A 12,845-nucleotide genomic window follows, 5' to 3' on the forward strand; every position below is an offset into this window, starting at 1 on the left:
TGCAAACTGAGCAGCAGTTGGCACCATAGTCCACAACCAACTGTTGCACGTCGGTTACTTCAACGACAGCTCCGAGCCAGACGGCCTATAGAGCGCTTTCCACTGACCTCAAACCACCACCATTTGAATCTTCAATTGTGTCAAGCGAGAGCTCATTGGAGGGTAGGATAGACGTCTGGTGTGTTTTCCTGGTGAAAGCGGGTTCTATCAGTGAGGGCCGTTTGTTGTTAAGAAGGAGGCCAGCTGAGGGCCTGCAACCAGTCTCTCTGCTAGCTGGACACACTGAACCTACACTTGGAGCTATGGCCTGGTGAGCGATTTCGTATTACTGCAAAAGTACTCTCTTGGTTGTGCCACGCACCCCGACTAAACGTTGTGTGCCACTCATGAACAGCATTCCAGGGGATATTTTCCAGCAGGTTATTACTTGCCCACATAACGCTATTGTAACCCAAAATGCTCTACACAGTGTCGAGCCTTGACCTTCTCGATCACCAGATCTTTCTCCAGTCGAGCACATATGAGACATCTTCGAATGGCAACATCTGCGTCATCCACAACCTATTTGACCGACCAAGTGGAACAGGTATAGAACTCCATCTCACAAACACATCTGGCACCTGTAAAACACAATGCACGCACGTCCGCGTATCACCATTCAACATTCTGGCGTTTACACGGGTTATTAATGTACTAGCATTTCATATTTTCAGTGGCTTATCTTGTGCGTACATTAATCCTGATACTGCAATGTTAATCACCTAAATAAGCTACGTAGACAAATATATTCTCCAAATTTCATTACTCTATATTAATTATTGCTTAGTGTTACAGCGTTTTTACGTCAGTTTATACAGATACAGAATACTATATAATATGTAACAATAATTTTACGACAGAACTGTTTGCTCATTATCAACTTTCCATGGAGAATAAAATTATGAAAATCGGGAGCCAACAAGTTAATCACGTTATGCTCCAATATATTTAACATAAAAACGTTCACATATAATTCCAAAATAACACTTTTCAAAACAACAGCTTACAGGAAGCGTCCTTGTGAACAATGAAATCATTGAACTAATTACATCAGCGCCTATCTGAATGCTGCCTGAATATTAAAAACAATATGATGAACGAGAACGAGAAAAGAAACTAGAAAAACTCCAATAAATGACGGAAACGAGCCTAAAACCAGTGATTCAATTACTAATAGTACCATTGTTATCATTTTTATTATTATAACTATTTCATTATTATTACTGATACTGCTATGCTTTCCCCTTAGGTAATTACACTGGCAATCTAAGAGGGCATCCGAGTTTTACTGAGGAAGATTTTAAGGAAAACTTATGGGCCACTATACAATACAGATAATGGAAGACGGGGAACAAGGCACAATGAAGATCTGTATCGGCTGTTTAAGAAAGCTGATATTGGGAGAGTGATTGGAAGAAGAAGACTACGGTCGACAGGATATGTTCTCCGAGCAGAGGGTACTCTCCCTTAGAAAGTATGAGTACAGTAGCCAAATGGTGGACGTCTGAGAGATCGCCGCGAGCGAGGTGGAAGGACAAAACGTTAGTGATCTTGGAAGAAGCAGATCCAGACGCCCGAGACCAAAGTAAATGGGCAAACATACGTACTCAATTTTTTTTATCTTGCAGTTCTGTTCAGTCATGAGTCGTGGACCGGATATGTTGACCATTTCGTTATATTTTATGTTAATGTATATGTATATTTTTGTCCTCGGCGACGGCCTAATGGCCTGTTTATTTGAAATAAATCTGATGATACTGATGGTGATTACGACTACTACCACTACAACTACTAGTTATCCTACTATTACTATTATTATTATCATTAATATTGCTAACATCACTCTATATCCCCTCCAAATACTGTGCCTTCTCTAACGATTCTAACGATCAAATTGTGGACAGGACATTTAAACCAAGTGTTCTCTCTGAAGAATTATGGGCACTGATGTGTGTACTTCATCAATAGACAGCTGAACTCCTGATGCAACCATAAGCGTTCACAAGTAGGACAATAGCAGGGACTCGCCGCCCCCTCTCCCTCTTTTACTTATGAACTACGTGCATAAAGATGATTTCTGTGGGATTTGATAAGTTTTTAATATCATCTATAGAATTTAGTTCTTATGCCACGACATGTCCAAAAATAAGCAATTCCTTTACATCACAAACAGTGATCCTAGAGTCTTGTCGTCGACCCCCCCCCCCCCCCCACCGCCCCCCGCAAGACAAATTTCTGCGGGCGACCACTGTTGTAACCAAGTCGGATTGGTATCCACAGAGAACCCAGATCTACACGTGATTACTGAATAGAAGCAGCCCTATACCGGCAATAGTCTGGTTGATTGACTTCTCTGACCTTGTAACATCATTTAACATAGCCTTGTCACAAGGTAGGAAGCAAGGAAAAGCACAGGCGCTGTATTCTCCGAGGAGATGCACGTCTACCGCAGGGCGAAATGATAATTGCACCATCTCGGGCAAAAAATTGCGTAGGGAAGAAGTCCCCCATTCGAATGTGCAGGGGCCAACTATTCAAGGGAATGTCGTCTAAATGAAAAGAAATTCATGTTGTACCTCTAAGTGTGTATATTCGATCCCCTTAACCATAGTGGTAGGTTAGAGGACTTAAAAAGAGAAATAGAGAGATTAATGTTAGGTATTCAATATATTAGTGAGAAATGTTGGCTGAATAACAGGACTTCTTGTCGAGTGAGTGCAAACATATCAACATAAGATTTCTGTGAACGGATTCTGATGGTCAAGATAGAGACAAATACACTACCCACAGTAATAGAAAAAAGTCGGCATACTTGAAAACTCCACAGACGAAGAACACGCTGGAAAAATGTGTAGTGACAAAAAGATTATGCTATGTGTTAAGGGAGACAAAAATTTTGTTGAGATGGAAAAACAGCATTCGATAGTGGGTAGAACAAGAGAGGGAAAATTAAAAGAAAACATGACTGGGAAAATAAATGATATGCGATTAATGATATGCGAAAGTGCCTGCAAGGAGCACAGTCTCACCATATGTAAAATTATGTATTTAAAAATCATGAAAGAAATAGTTTGCATTAGATGAAGATTGTGCAAACTGAAAGGTTTCACATATATTATAAAATGGTTAATATTTCGAAATTGATACTGGAAAGCATTTCTACTAGCAGAAATGGACTCTGGTCATAAACGCTTTGTTGTATACTGATGCTGCAGTTATTATAAGGTAGAAAATTAAGGAGATGGTAAGTGGATAAGTTGAAACAATCCTAGACTGCGCAGTGCCCGAAGATGGCTCATGACTCAGAGCACTATGGGACATAACATCTGAGGTCATTAGTCCCCTAGAACTTAGAACTAGTTAAACCTAACTAACCTAAGGACATCACATACAACCATGCCCGAGGCAAGGTTTCGAACCTGCGACCGTAGCAGTCGTGCGGTTCCAGACTGAAGCGCCTAGTGCCCGAATAGTACATTAACAACCGACTGACAGATATACTGGACTGGAACACAAAAAGGAAAAATTGCGAGCTTTCAGACCAAATAGTGAAGGCAGCAAAGGAAAAACTAGACTAAAACACTAGGCTTAGCAGAAATTCTTCGGAAACACAAGAAATGTGAAATTTAATTCACGAAAGGGCAAATAAAAAATGCGGCAAATATAGCAGGATAGTGAGGATACAGACGTAAGGTATATGAGATTGATAGAAAGTACAAATGACAAAACGGGATTAGCTACAGGATGAAAACAAAACATGCATGATTGTGGAAAATATTACAGAAAAACTAAATAGATGAACAACGAGAGGTCGTATCACAAGCCAGTAGTAAACAAAGAAGGACAGGCGGAAACGGGAGAGGAATGTATGCACAGAAACCTGAGATGAAAATAATGGAATGGAAGGAGGAAGTGGATGAAGATTAGAAGGATCATGCGATATTATTTTAAAAAATTACAGATTGACTGAAGGACCTAGATAAATGAAGAGTACCTGGTGTAGATGACATCCATTCAGAATTTTTGGGGTACTGCTGTGACATTGCACATCTATCCCAGCTACTACGTAGCGTAATCAGTTTGAGGTTAGAAGTAGTTCTGTACTTATAAATTTTATTTTCGTATCTTTTGTAATCTATTAATCACCCCTGTCCATTTCCGGTTTCTACAAATCTGCGTAGTAACTGCTCCTACATCCTTTTTAACTTGTTTTCTGCAGTTCATCCATGTACAACGTCTGCGTATTTACTCACCCTCCCCCCCCCTCTCCACTAAACCCTTAAAACCACCCACAAAACCAAACATGAACGCCCTCGATAACTAAATTGAAGTCCCAAAATAGCTTCTAAAAATCTGTTTCTTCATTTAGTGAAGTTTCTCCCAGATTAGATTCAATACTTCTTCATTTGATTAGCAGTGGGTTAAAATCGTTCGGTATGAGGTCATACGATCTGCACTACTGCATTAATAAGAATTTAAAAATGTTCATGCGGTTGTTGTTGTTGTGGTCTTCAGTCCTGAGACTGGTTTGATGCAGCTCTCCATGCTACTCTATCCTGTGCAAACTTTTTCATCTCCCAGTACCTACTGCAACCTACATCCTTCTGAATCTGCTTAGTGTATTCATCTCTTGGTCTCCCCCTACGATTTTTTCCCTCCACGCTGCCCTCCAATACTAAATTGGTGATCCCTTGATGTCTCAGAACATGTCCTACCAACCGATCCCTTCTTCTGGTCAAGTTGTGCAACAAACTTCTCTTCTCCCCAATCCTATTCAATACTTCCCCATTAGTTATGTGATCTACCCATCTAATCTTCAGCATTCTTCTGTAGCACCACATTTCGAAAGCTTCTATTCTCTTCTTGTCCAAACTATTTATCGTCCATGTTTCACTTCCATACATGGCTACACTCCATACGAATACTTTCAGAAATGACTTCCTGACACTTAAATCAATACTGGATGTTAACAAATTTCTCTTCTTCAGAAACGCTTTCCTTGCCATTGCCAGCCTACATTTTATATCCTCTCTACTTCGACCATCATCAGTTATTTTGCTCCCCAAATAGCAAAGCTCCTTTACTACTTTAAGTGCCTCATTTCCTAATCTAATTCCCTCAGCATCACCCGACTTAATTAGACTACATTCCATTATAGTTGTTTTGCTTTTGTTGGTGTTCATCTTATATCCTCCTTTCAAGACACTGTCCATTCCATTCAACTGCTCTTCCAAGTCCTTTGCTGTCTCTGACAGAATTACAATGTCATCGGCGAACCACAAAGTTTTTATTTCTTCTCCATGAATTTTAATACCTACTCCGAATTTTTCTTTTGTTTCCTTTACTGCTTGCTCAATATACAGATTGAACAACATCGGGGAGAGGCTACAACCCTGTCTTATTCCCTTCCCAACCACTGCTTCCCTTTCATGTCCCTCGACTCTTATAACTGCCATCTGGTTTCTGTACAAATTGTAAATAGCCTTTCGCTCCCTGTATTTTACCCCTGCCACCTTTAGAATTTGAAAGAGAGTATTCCAGTCAACATTGTCAAAAGCTTTCTCTAAGTCTACAAATGCTAGAAACGTAGGTTTGCCTTTCCTTAATCTTTCTTCTAAGATAAGTTGTAAGGTCAGTATTGCCTCACGTGTTCCAGTGTTTCTACGGAATCCAAACTGATCTTCCCCGAGGTTGGCTTCTACTAGTTTTTCCATTCGTCTGTAAAGAATTCGTGTTAGTATTTTGCAGCTGTGACTTATTAAGCTGATAGTTCGGTAATTTTCACATCTGTCAACACCTGCTTTCTTTGGGATTGGAATTATTAAATTCTTCTTGAAGTCTGAGGCTATTTCGCCTGTTTCATACATCTTGCTCACCAGATGGTAGAGTTTTGTCAGGACTGGCTCTCCCACCGCCGTCAGTAGTTCCAATGGAATATTGTCTACTCCGGGGGCCTTGTTTCGACTTAGGTCTTTCAGTGCTCTGTCAGACTCTTCACGCAGTATCGTATCTCCCATTTCATCTTCATCTACATCCTCTTCCATTTCCATAATATTGTCCTCAAGTACATCGCCCTTGTATAGACCCTCTATATACTCCTTCCACCTTTCTGCTTTCCCTTCTTTGCTTAGAACTGGGTTTCCATCTGAGCTCTTGATATTCATACAAGTCGTTCTCTTATCTCCAAAGGTCTCTTTAATTTTCCTGTAGGCGGTATCTATCTTACCCCTAGTGAGATAGGCCTCTACATCCTTACATTTGTCCTCAAGCCATCCCTGCTTAGCCATTTTGCACTTCCTGTCGATCTCATTTTTGAGACGTTTGTATTCCTTTTTGCCTGTTTCACTTACTGCATTTTTATATTTTCTCCTTTCATCAATTAAATTTAATATTTCCTCTGTTACCCAAGGATTTCTACTAGCCCTCGTCTTTTTACCTACTTGATCCTCTGCTGCCTTCACTACTTCATCCCTCAAAGCTACCCATTCTTCTTCTACTGTATTTATTTCCCCCATTCCTGTCAATTGCTCCCTTATGCTCTCCCTGAATCTCTGTACAACCTCTGGTTCTTTTAGTTTATCCAGGTCCCATCTCCTTAAATTCCCACCTTTTTGCAGTTTCTTCAGTTTTAATCTACAGTTCATAACCAATAGATTGTGGTCAGAGTCCACATCTGCCCCTGGAAATGTCTTACAATTTAAAACCTGGTTCCTAAATCTCTGTCTTACCATTATATAATCTATCTGATACCTTTTAGTATCTCCAGGGTTCTTCCATGTATACAACCTTCTTTCATGATTCTTAAACCAAGTGTTAGTTATGATTATGTTGTGCTCTGTGCAAAATTCTACCAGGCGGATTCCTCTTTCATTTCTGTCCCCCAATCCATATTCACCTACTATGTTTCCTTCTCTCCCTTTTCCTACACTCGAATTCCAGTCACCCATGACTATTAAATTTTCGTCTCCCTTCACAATCTGAATAATTTCTTTTATTTCATCATACATTTCTTCAATTTCTTCGTCATCTGCAGAGCTAGTTGGCATATAAACTTGTACTACTGTAGTAGGTGTGGGCTTCGTATCTATCTTGGCCACAATAATGCGTTCACTATGCTGTTTGTAGTAGCTTACCCGCATTCCTATTTTCCTATTCATTATTAAACCTACTCCTGCATTACCCCTATTTGATTTTGTGTTTATAACCCTGTAGTCACCTGACCAGAAGTCTTGTTCCTCCTGCCACCGAACTTCACTAATTCCCACTATATCTAACTTCAACCTATCCATTTCCCTTTTTAAATTTTCTAACCTACCTGCCCGATTAAGGGATCTGACATTCCACGCTCCGATCCGTAGAACGCCAGTTTTCTTTCTCCTGATAACGACATCCTCTTGAGTAGTCCCCGCCCGGAGATCCGAATGGGGGACTATTTTACCTCCGGAATATTTTACCCAAGAGGACGCCATCATCATGTAATCATACAGTAAAGCTGCATGCCCTCGGGAAAAATTACGGCTGTAGTTTCCCCTTGCTTTCAAGCGGTATAAACATGAAAGAGAACCTGTGTATGGTTCAAAGAGAACTGGAAGTCATGCTGCCTGTCGTCAAAATGACTTAACGCTACTACTTTTATTACGATTCCGGTAAAGAGACAATAGAGTTCTGAGACACAGAACGTGCAGCTGTTTCGTACTCTGATCTAAGTTTTAAAATGTTCCGAATGTTACACCTATTTTTCAACAGGCCATTCATTTTGTACTCTAGAAACGTAAACCTGCTAATTTCTACCACGTTCAAAGTTCATAGTTAACCACATATCCTTTCGTCGAAGAAATACAAATTTCTTCTCGTTGGCCCAAGTAGCTGAAATTGACGTTTAACTTATACTTTGCTCTAAATACTGGTGTAACTTACAAGCATATCTAATGTGTTTGATAGGGAACCGAACACAGACCAAATTACAACGATTGCCTAAATCAGACGACACCTTTCTAATACTACTATTGCTCCTACTGGTTAAGGAAATGCATTGTTTCGGTTGATAAAATTATAATGAATATATAATTCGTACTGCGTAGCATCTACACTGAAAAATTAGCTCAACAGTAGTCTTACTTACGTGAACCAAAGGTTCCGGATAATCGGCAGAGATAATTTCGTTTCCAAAATAGAAATTCCTAAGCTTCTCTGCTGCTTGAGTCTGCTCTTCTATCGTCGGCAAATGTAGACAAGGTCCCACTACTTTTTCAAACGTTTTATTGAGGTTAGTTAGAAGGTCTGACTTATTTACAATATCAGCACCTAAAAGAAAAAGGTGATTACAACAAACAGCAAAATTATAAAATAATTAACATACCTTATATAACAGATATTTCCCAAAATAGCGAATTATTAAACCCACGCAGACTCACACCTTGTTGCACATTGTAAACAATAGAGCGCTCAATTCTAGCACGTTCTTAAATTACAATTTAGAGGGCCTTCCTCTATCCGAATTACTTACGTTTTTCACATTTTGTTGTCCTGCAGTTGCTTTATTAAAAAAATTATGAACAAATTGTTAGAAAACTTCTTATTTTAATACCAAAGTTATTCCGTAGAACCTTTAAGAGGTATTTGCAATTTGGTGACATTCAGACCATCGCTAGAATCTGCCTGAGGTTTTCACTGTATAAAGCAGAAAAGGCGAAGTTTGTTTGGGACCACTTACCTGTCTCAGCGGAGGTCACGCCAGTCATGATGGGCACCTGGTTAAAGCGACCTTCATTCACAGCACGAATAGGAGACTCTGATATGAATGCATCCTCGATGTCTGGTTCGGTGTTAGGTGCCCATACGATGTATGAGAAGTAGAGATTTTGCTGGAAACAAAAGAAAATCAGCCCAGTAACTAAACTTACAAATTTCGGCTCCTGTTGAATCTATGTTCTTATGTGGAATGTTGTCTTGCTTAGTATAACAGACAAATTACATGCTATCATAAATTTTACCAATGCTGCCGTTGTTTTATTGCCCATGCTGTTCTCGTTTATTCGAGAGACGATCTAGTACATAGTTTGTTCCCCAGAATTTGAAATAGGGTACACACCGCTGCAAAGTGAACTCTTGTTTCATCGCATGAAATTTTCATTTTACTTTACTTTCCCGCCTTGATAAACTGCATTTCCTCATAAATTCAGTTAAAACTGGTAAGACGTCGATTCCGTTTCTTCATAAGTTGTACATCTACTTTAGATACCGCAGTGTGGGTATATTTCTTTATTTCCTTACTTTTATTGACATATAAGTAAATTCTATTAAAAGCAGCTGCTGTCGTAGTGGTAACTAACAGTAAGCTACAATATTATACGTAGTTGACTACTTGTAAACTATTTGACTGTACTTCCTTTTTAAACAACTAAATCATTTAGATCATCTACTGGTTTCAGAAGAAGCATCACGTTAACAGCAGAAGGCGAGTTAGTTACGAATGTGTACCTCGCACGATTTCTCCAATGATAAGACAACTACGAAATCAGTAGGGAGTGGTTCATTTTTAGGTGCAATCGTAATGTGACAAGAGTATTTGTAGGATCACGTTGATCTTTACGGTCGAACAAGACATGATTGATGTCCTCATCGTCAGCACATGGAGTAGGGCCTACATGGTACACGTAATTGTTTAATTTTTAAAATTTTAGGTGTCGATTTTTGAGAATTTCTGATAAAAATTACAGTGAGAAGTCATTTATCATAAAACCTTGTTCTGAAATTATATTTTTTAAAACATAATTTCTTATAAACAGTACACTAAAATGACAAGAATGACATTGTTTCCCGCAGGCCCCGAACTTAATTTATGCGTTACTGGTATCTCGTTGTGTTCATTTAAATTTGTAAGGTTAGTGTTTCGTACCCGCGTCCGATGCTTCAATGACATGTAACGAGTACCTGCAGTAAATTCGTTGTTCCCACAGGACGCCAGTACTTCTGAACTCTGCACCGTTGCCGCCAGCGACACGTCATTTACGCCTATCCTGTGGTAGTTAGGTAGCTTTAAGGATCGTTCACAAGCACAAACGATCGCCTCGTTGCTTACGACGCTTACAACGCCTTCGCTTATTTTACCACTCCCAGTCCCATGCTCGCTGTGACTGTTAACGGCTTACCCACAATGACGGTCTGAGCGAATGCAGTGAACACTCTTCCCACCTAAGTGTCCTCTTTGAAAAGGTAGTTACTTCAATGTATTATCTCTAACGTATGATACCTACCCTATTCCTTTAAATGTATGCAAAACCTGCTCCCACTAAAGGTGAAGTAAACGTATTCGGTCGCCTTTAATACACTTCTTCATCCAAATTAACTCTTACACATGATGTCCACCGTTGAAGACAACATTGCTCTGCATTTCATTCTGTATCCCCTTCTCGTACTTCCATATCCTCAAAGAAGGAAAACTAGTCTCCAACTTCACCTACATTCCTTCGTCGTGTACCTCCAAATCACTATATTTCATTTTTTCACGGCAAGAGATATTTGTTTATTTCTACTTCCCCACTGCTCCAGTCAGCAGACTTCATCCTAGTGAACTCAGTCCACAGTGAGACCCTTTCCTTTCATATCAACCCTAAAGAAGTATAAATCTCATTCGTAAAACAGCTCCCTATCCGGGTTTCATTCCGATCTCTACCTTTACAGTCGTGTTCTTTCAAAACTATCAGCTGTAAGCTGATCGACGAGCCTCAGAAAATCATTAGCAGCTACAACACAAACATGTCAAAGTAATGAAGATCATCAACTACATCAACAACACCATACCATGAATATTCATTTTAATTAAATTTACATTTCAAGTTCACCTTTGAACTTCTTTTTTGAGTCATTGTACATAGATAAACATGTATGGATTAGGAGCAGCAACACTTCTGCTGCCCACAAAAGAGGAATGAAATAATAATAAAGATTATTAGGAAAAAGAAATGGCATTCTGTCATTCGCTATGTTACTCTGAATGTACTTGAGTCCATCCCGTTGTGTTTTAAAATGTCATGCTTCAATAATTACCACACGTTTCTGTCAGAGAGCACCATTCTTTAACAAACTTTACTCGGTCAAGTGACTTACTGCAAAATGAACGATGCAGATTTAAACTGTAATTTAAAACAAATTAATTTTGTAACCGTCCGTAATTTAAAACAAATAAATTTTGTAACCGTCCTTGAAAGGGGGACATCATTCTCGGAAGACAATCTAACTGTGCGACTGCAATATATTAGGTGGAAACTTGAAGGCCTGTATAGTGCTGTCATTTTATTTTACTGGGTGGAATGTTTATTGATTAAGAAATTTGCAAGTTACACTATGTGATCAAAAGTATACGAATACCTCCAAAAACATACGTTCTTCTTGTTAGGTGCATTGTGCTCCCACCTACTGCCAGGTACTCCATATTAGCGAACTCAGTGGTCATTAGACATCGTGAGAGGGCAGAATGGAGCACTCCGCGGAACTCACGAACTTTGAACCTGGGTGTCACTTGTGCCATACGTCTGTACGCTTCATTTTCACACTCGTAAACACCCCTAGGTCTACTGTTCCCAATGTGATAGTGAAGTGGAAACGTGAAGGAGCACGTACAGCACAAAAGCGTGCAGGCCGACCTCGTCTGTTGACTGACAGACACCGCCGACAGTTGAATAAGATCGTAATGTGTAAATGGCAAGAATTCCAAATTGCATAAGGATCCACTGTAAGTACTATGACAGTTAGGCGGGAGGTGACAAAACTTGGATTTCATGATCGATCGACTGCTCATAAGCCGCACATCACGCCGGTAAATGCTAAACGACGTCTCGCTTGGTTTAAGGAGTGTAAACATTGGACGATTGAACAGTGGAAAAACGTTGTGTGGAGTGACGAATCACAGTACACAATGTGGCAATCAGATGGCAGGGTGTGGGTATGGCGAATGCCCGGTGAACATCATCTGCCAGCGTGTGTACTGCCAACAGGCGGCTGTGTTATAGTGTAGTCGTGCTTTTCATGGATGGGGCTTGCACCCCTTGTTGTTTTGCGTGGCACTATCACAGCACTATCACATAAGCGGCCTATATTGAAGAGCAATTCGGTGTTGGCGACTGCATCTTTCAACACGATCGAGCACCTGTTCATAATGCACGACCTCTGGCAGATTGGTTACACGACAAAAACATCCCTGTAATGGACTGGCTGCACAGTCCAGACCTGAATCCTAAAGAACACCTTTGGGATGTTTTGTAACGCCGACTTCCTTGCAAGCCCTACCGACCGACGTCTGTACCTCTCCTCAGTGCAACAATCCTTGAAGAATGGGCTGCCATTCCCCAAGAAACCTTCCAGCACCCGATTGAACGTATGCCTGCGAGAGTGAAAGCTGCCATCAAAGCTAAGGTGGGCCAACATCATTCTGAATTCCAGCATTACCGATGGAGGGCGCCACGAACTTGTAAGTCATTTTCAGCCAGGTGTACGGGTACTTTTGATCACATAATGCACATATTGAGTCATTTATTTTAAAACATCTTTATTTTATTACCAGTATTTAAAATAATAACTTTCCACTATGTATGTGTGATTATTCATAATGATTATTCAAATATTTAGCTAATGATTTACAGCTATGCATGTGACTATGATTTAGTAAAATTATGAACAAAAATGAAAGAATGCTTTAAAGCTCTAGTCTCTGGATTGAAGACCAAGAGATGGATCCATTAAGCAAATTCACAAGGATTTAGGTTACAGTAGTTACTTGGAGAAGAAGAGTCTGCATGAAACCAGTC

At 39.9% G+C, this 12,845-nt stretch overlaps 1 protein-coding gene across 1 annotated transcript in view; it reads right to left on the reverse strand.

Moving 5' to 3' along the window:
- The window catches only part of LOC124607324 (acetylcholinesterase-like), an 82,437-nt gene that overhangs the window by 18,501 nt on the left and 51,091 nt on the right, over window positions 1-12,845 (reverse strand). Inside the window, exons 6-7 of the mRNA XM_047139625.1 lie at window positions 8,753-8,903; window positions 8,162-8,343 (exon numbers count right to left, since the gene is read on the reverse strand). Coding sequence (XP_046995581.1) covers window positions 8,162-8,343; window positions 8,753-8,903 — 333 coding nt within the window. The remainder of the gene's footprint in view (window positions 1-8,161; window positions 8,344-8,752; window positions 8,904-12,845) is intronic.

Source organism: Schistocerca americana, chromosome 3, assembly GCF_021461395.2.
Source record: "Schistocerca americana isolate TAMUIC-IGC-003095 chromosome 3, iqSchAmer2.1, whole genome shotgun sequence".
Classification (NCBI taxonomy): Eukaryota; Metazoa; Arthropoda; class Insecta; order Orthoptera; family Acrididae; genus Schistocerca; species Schistocerca americana.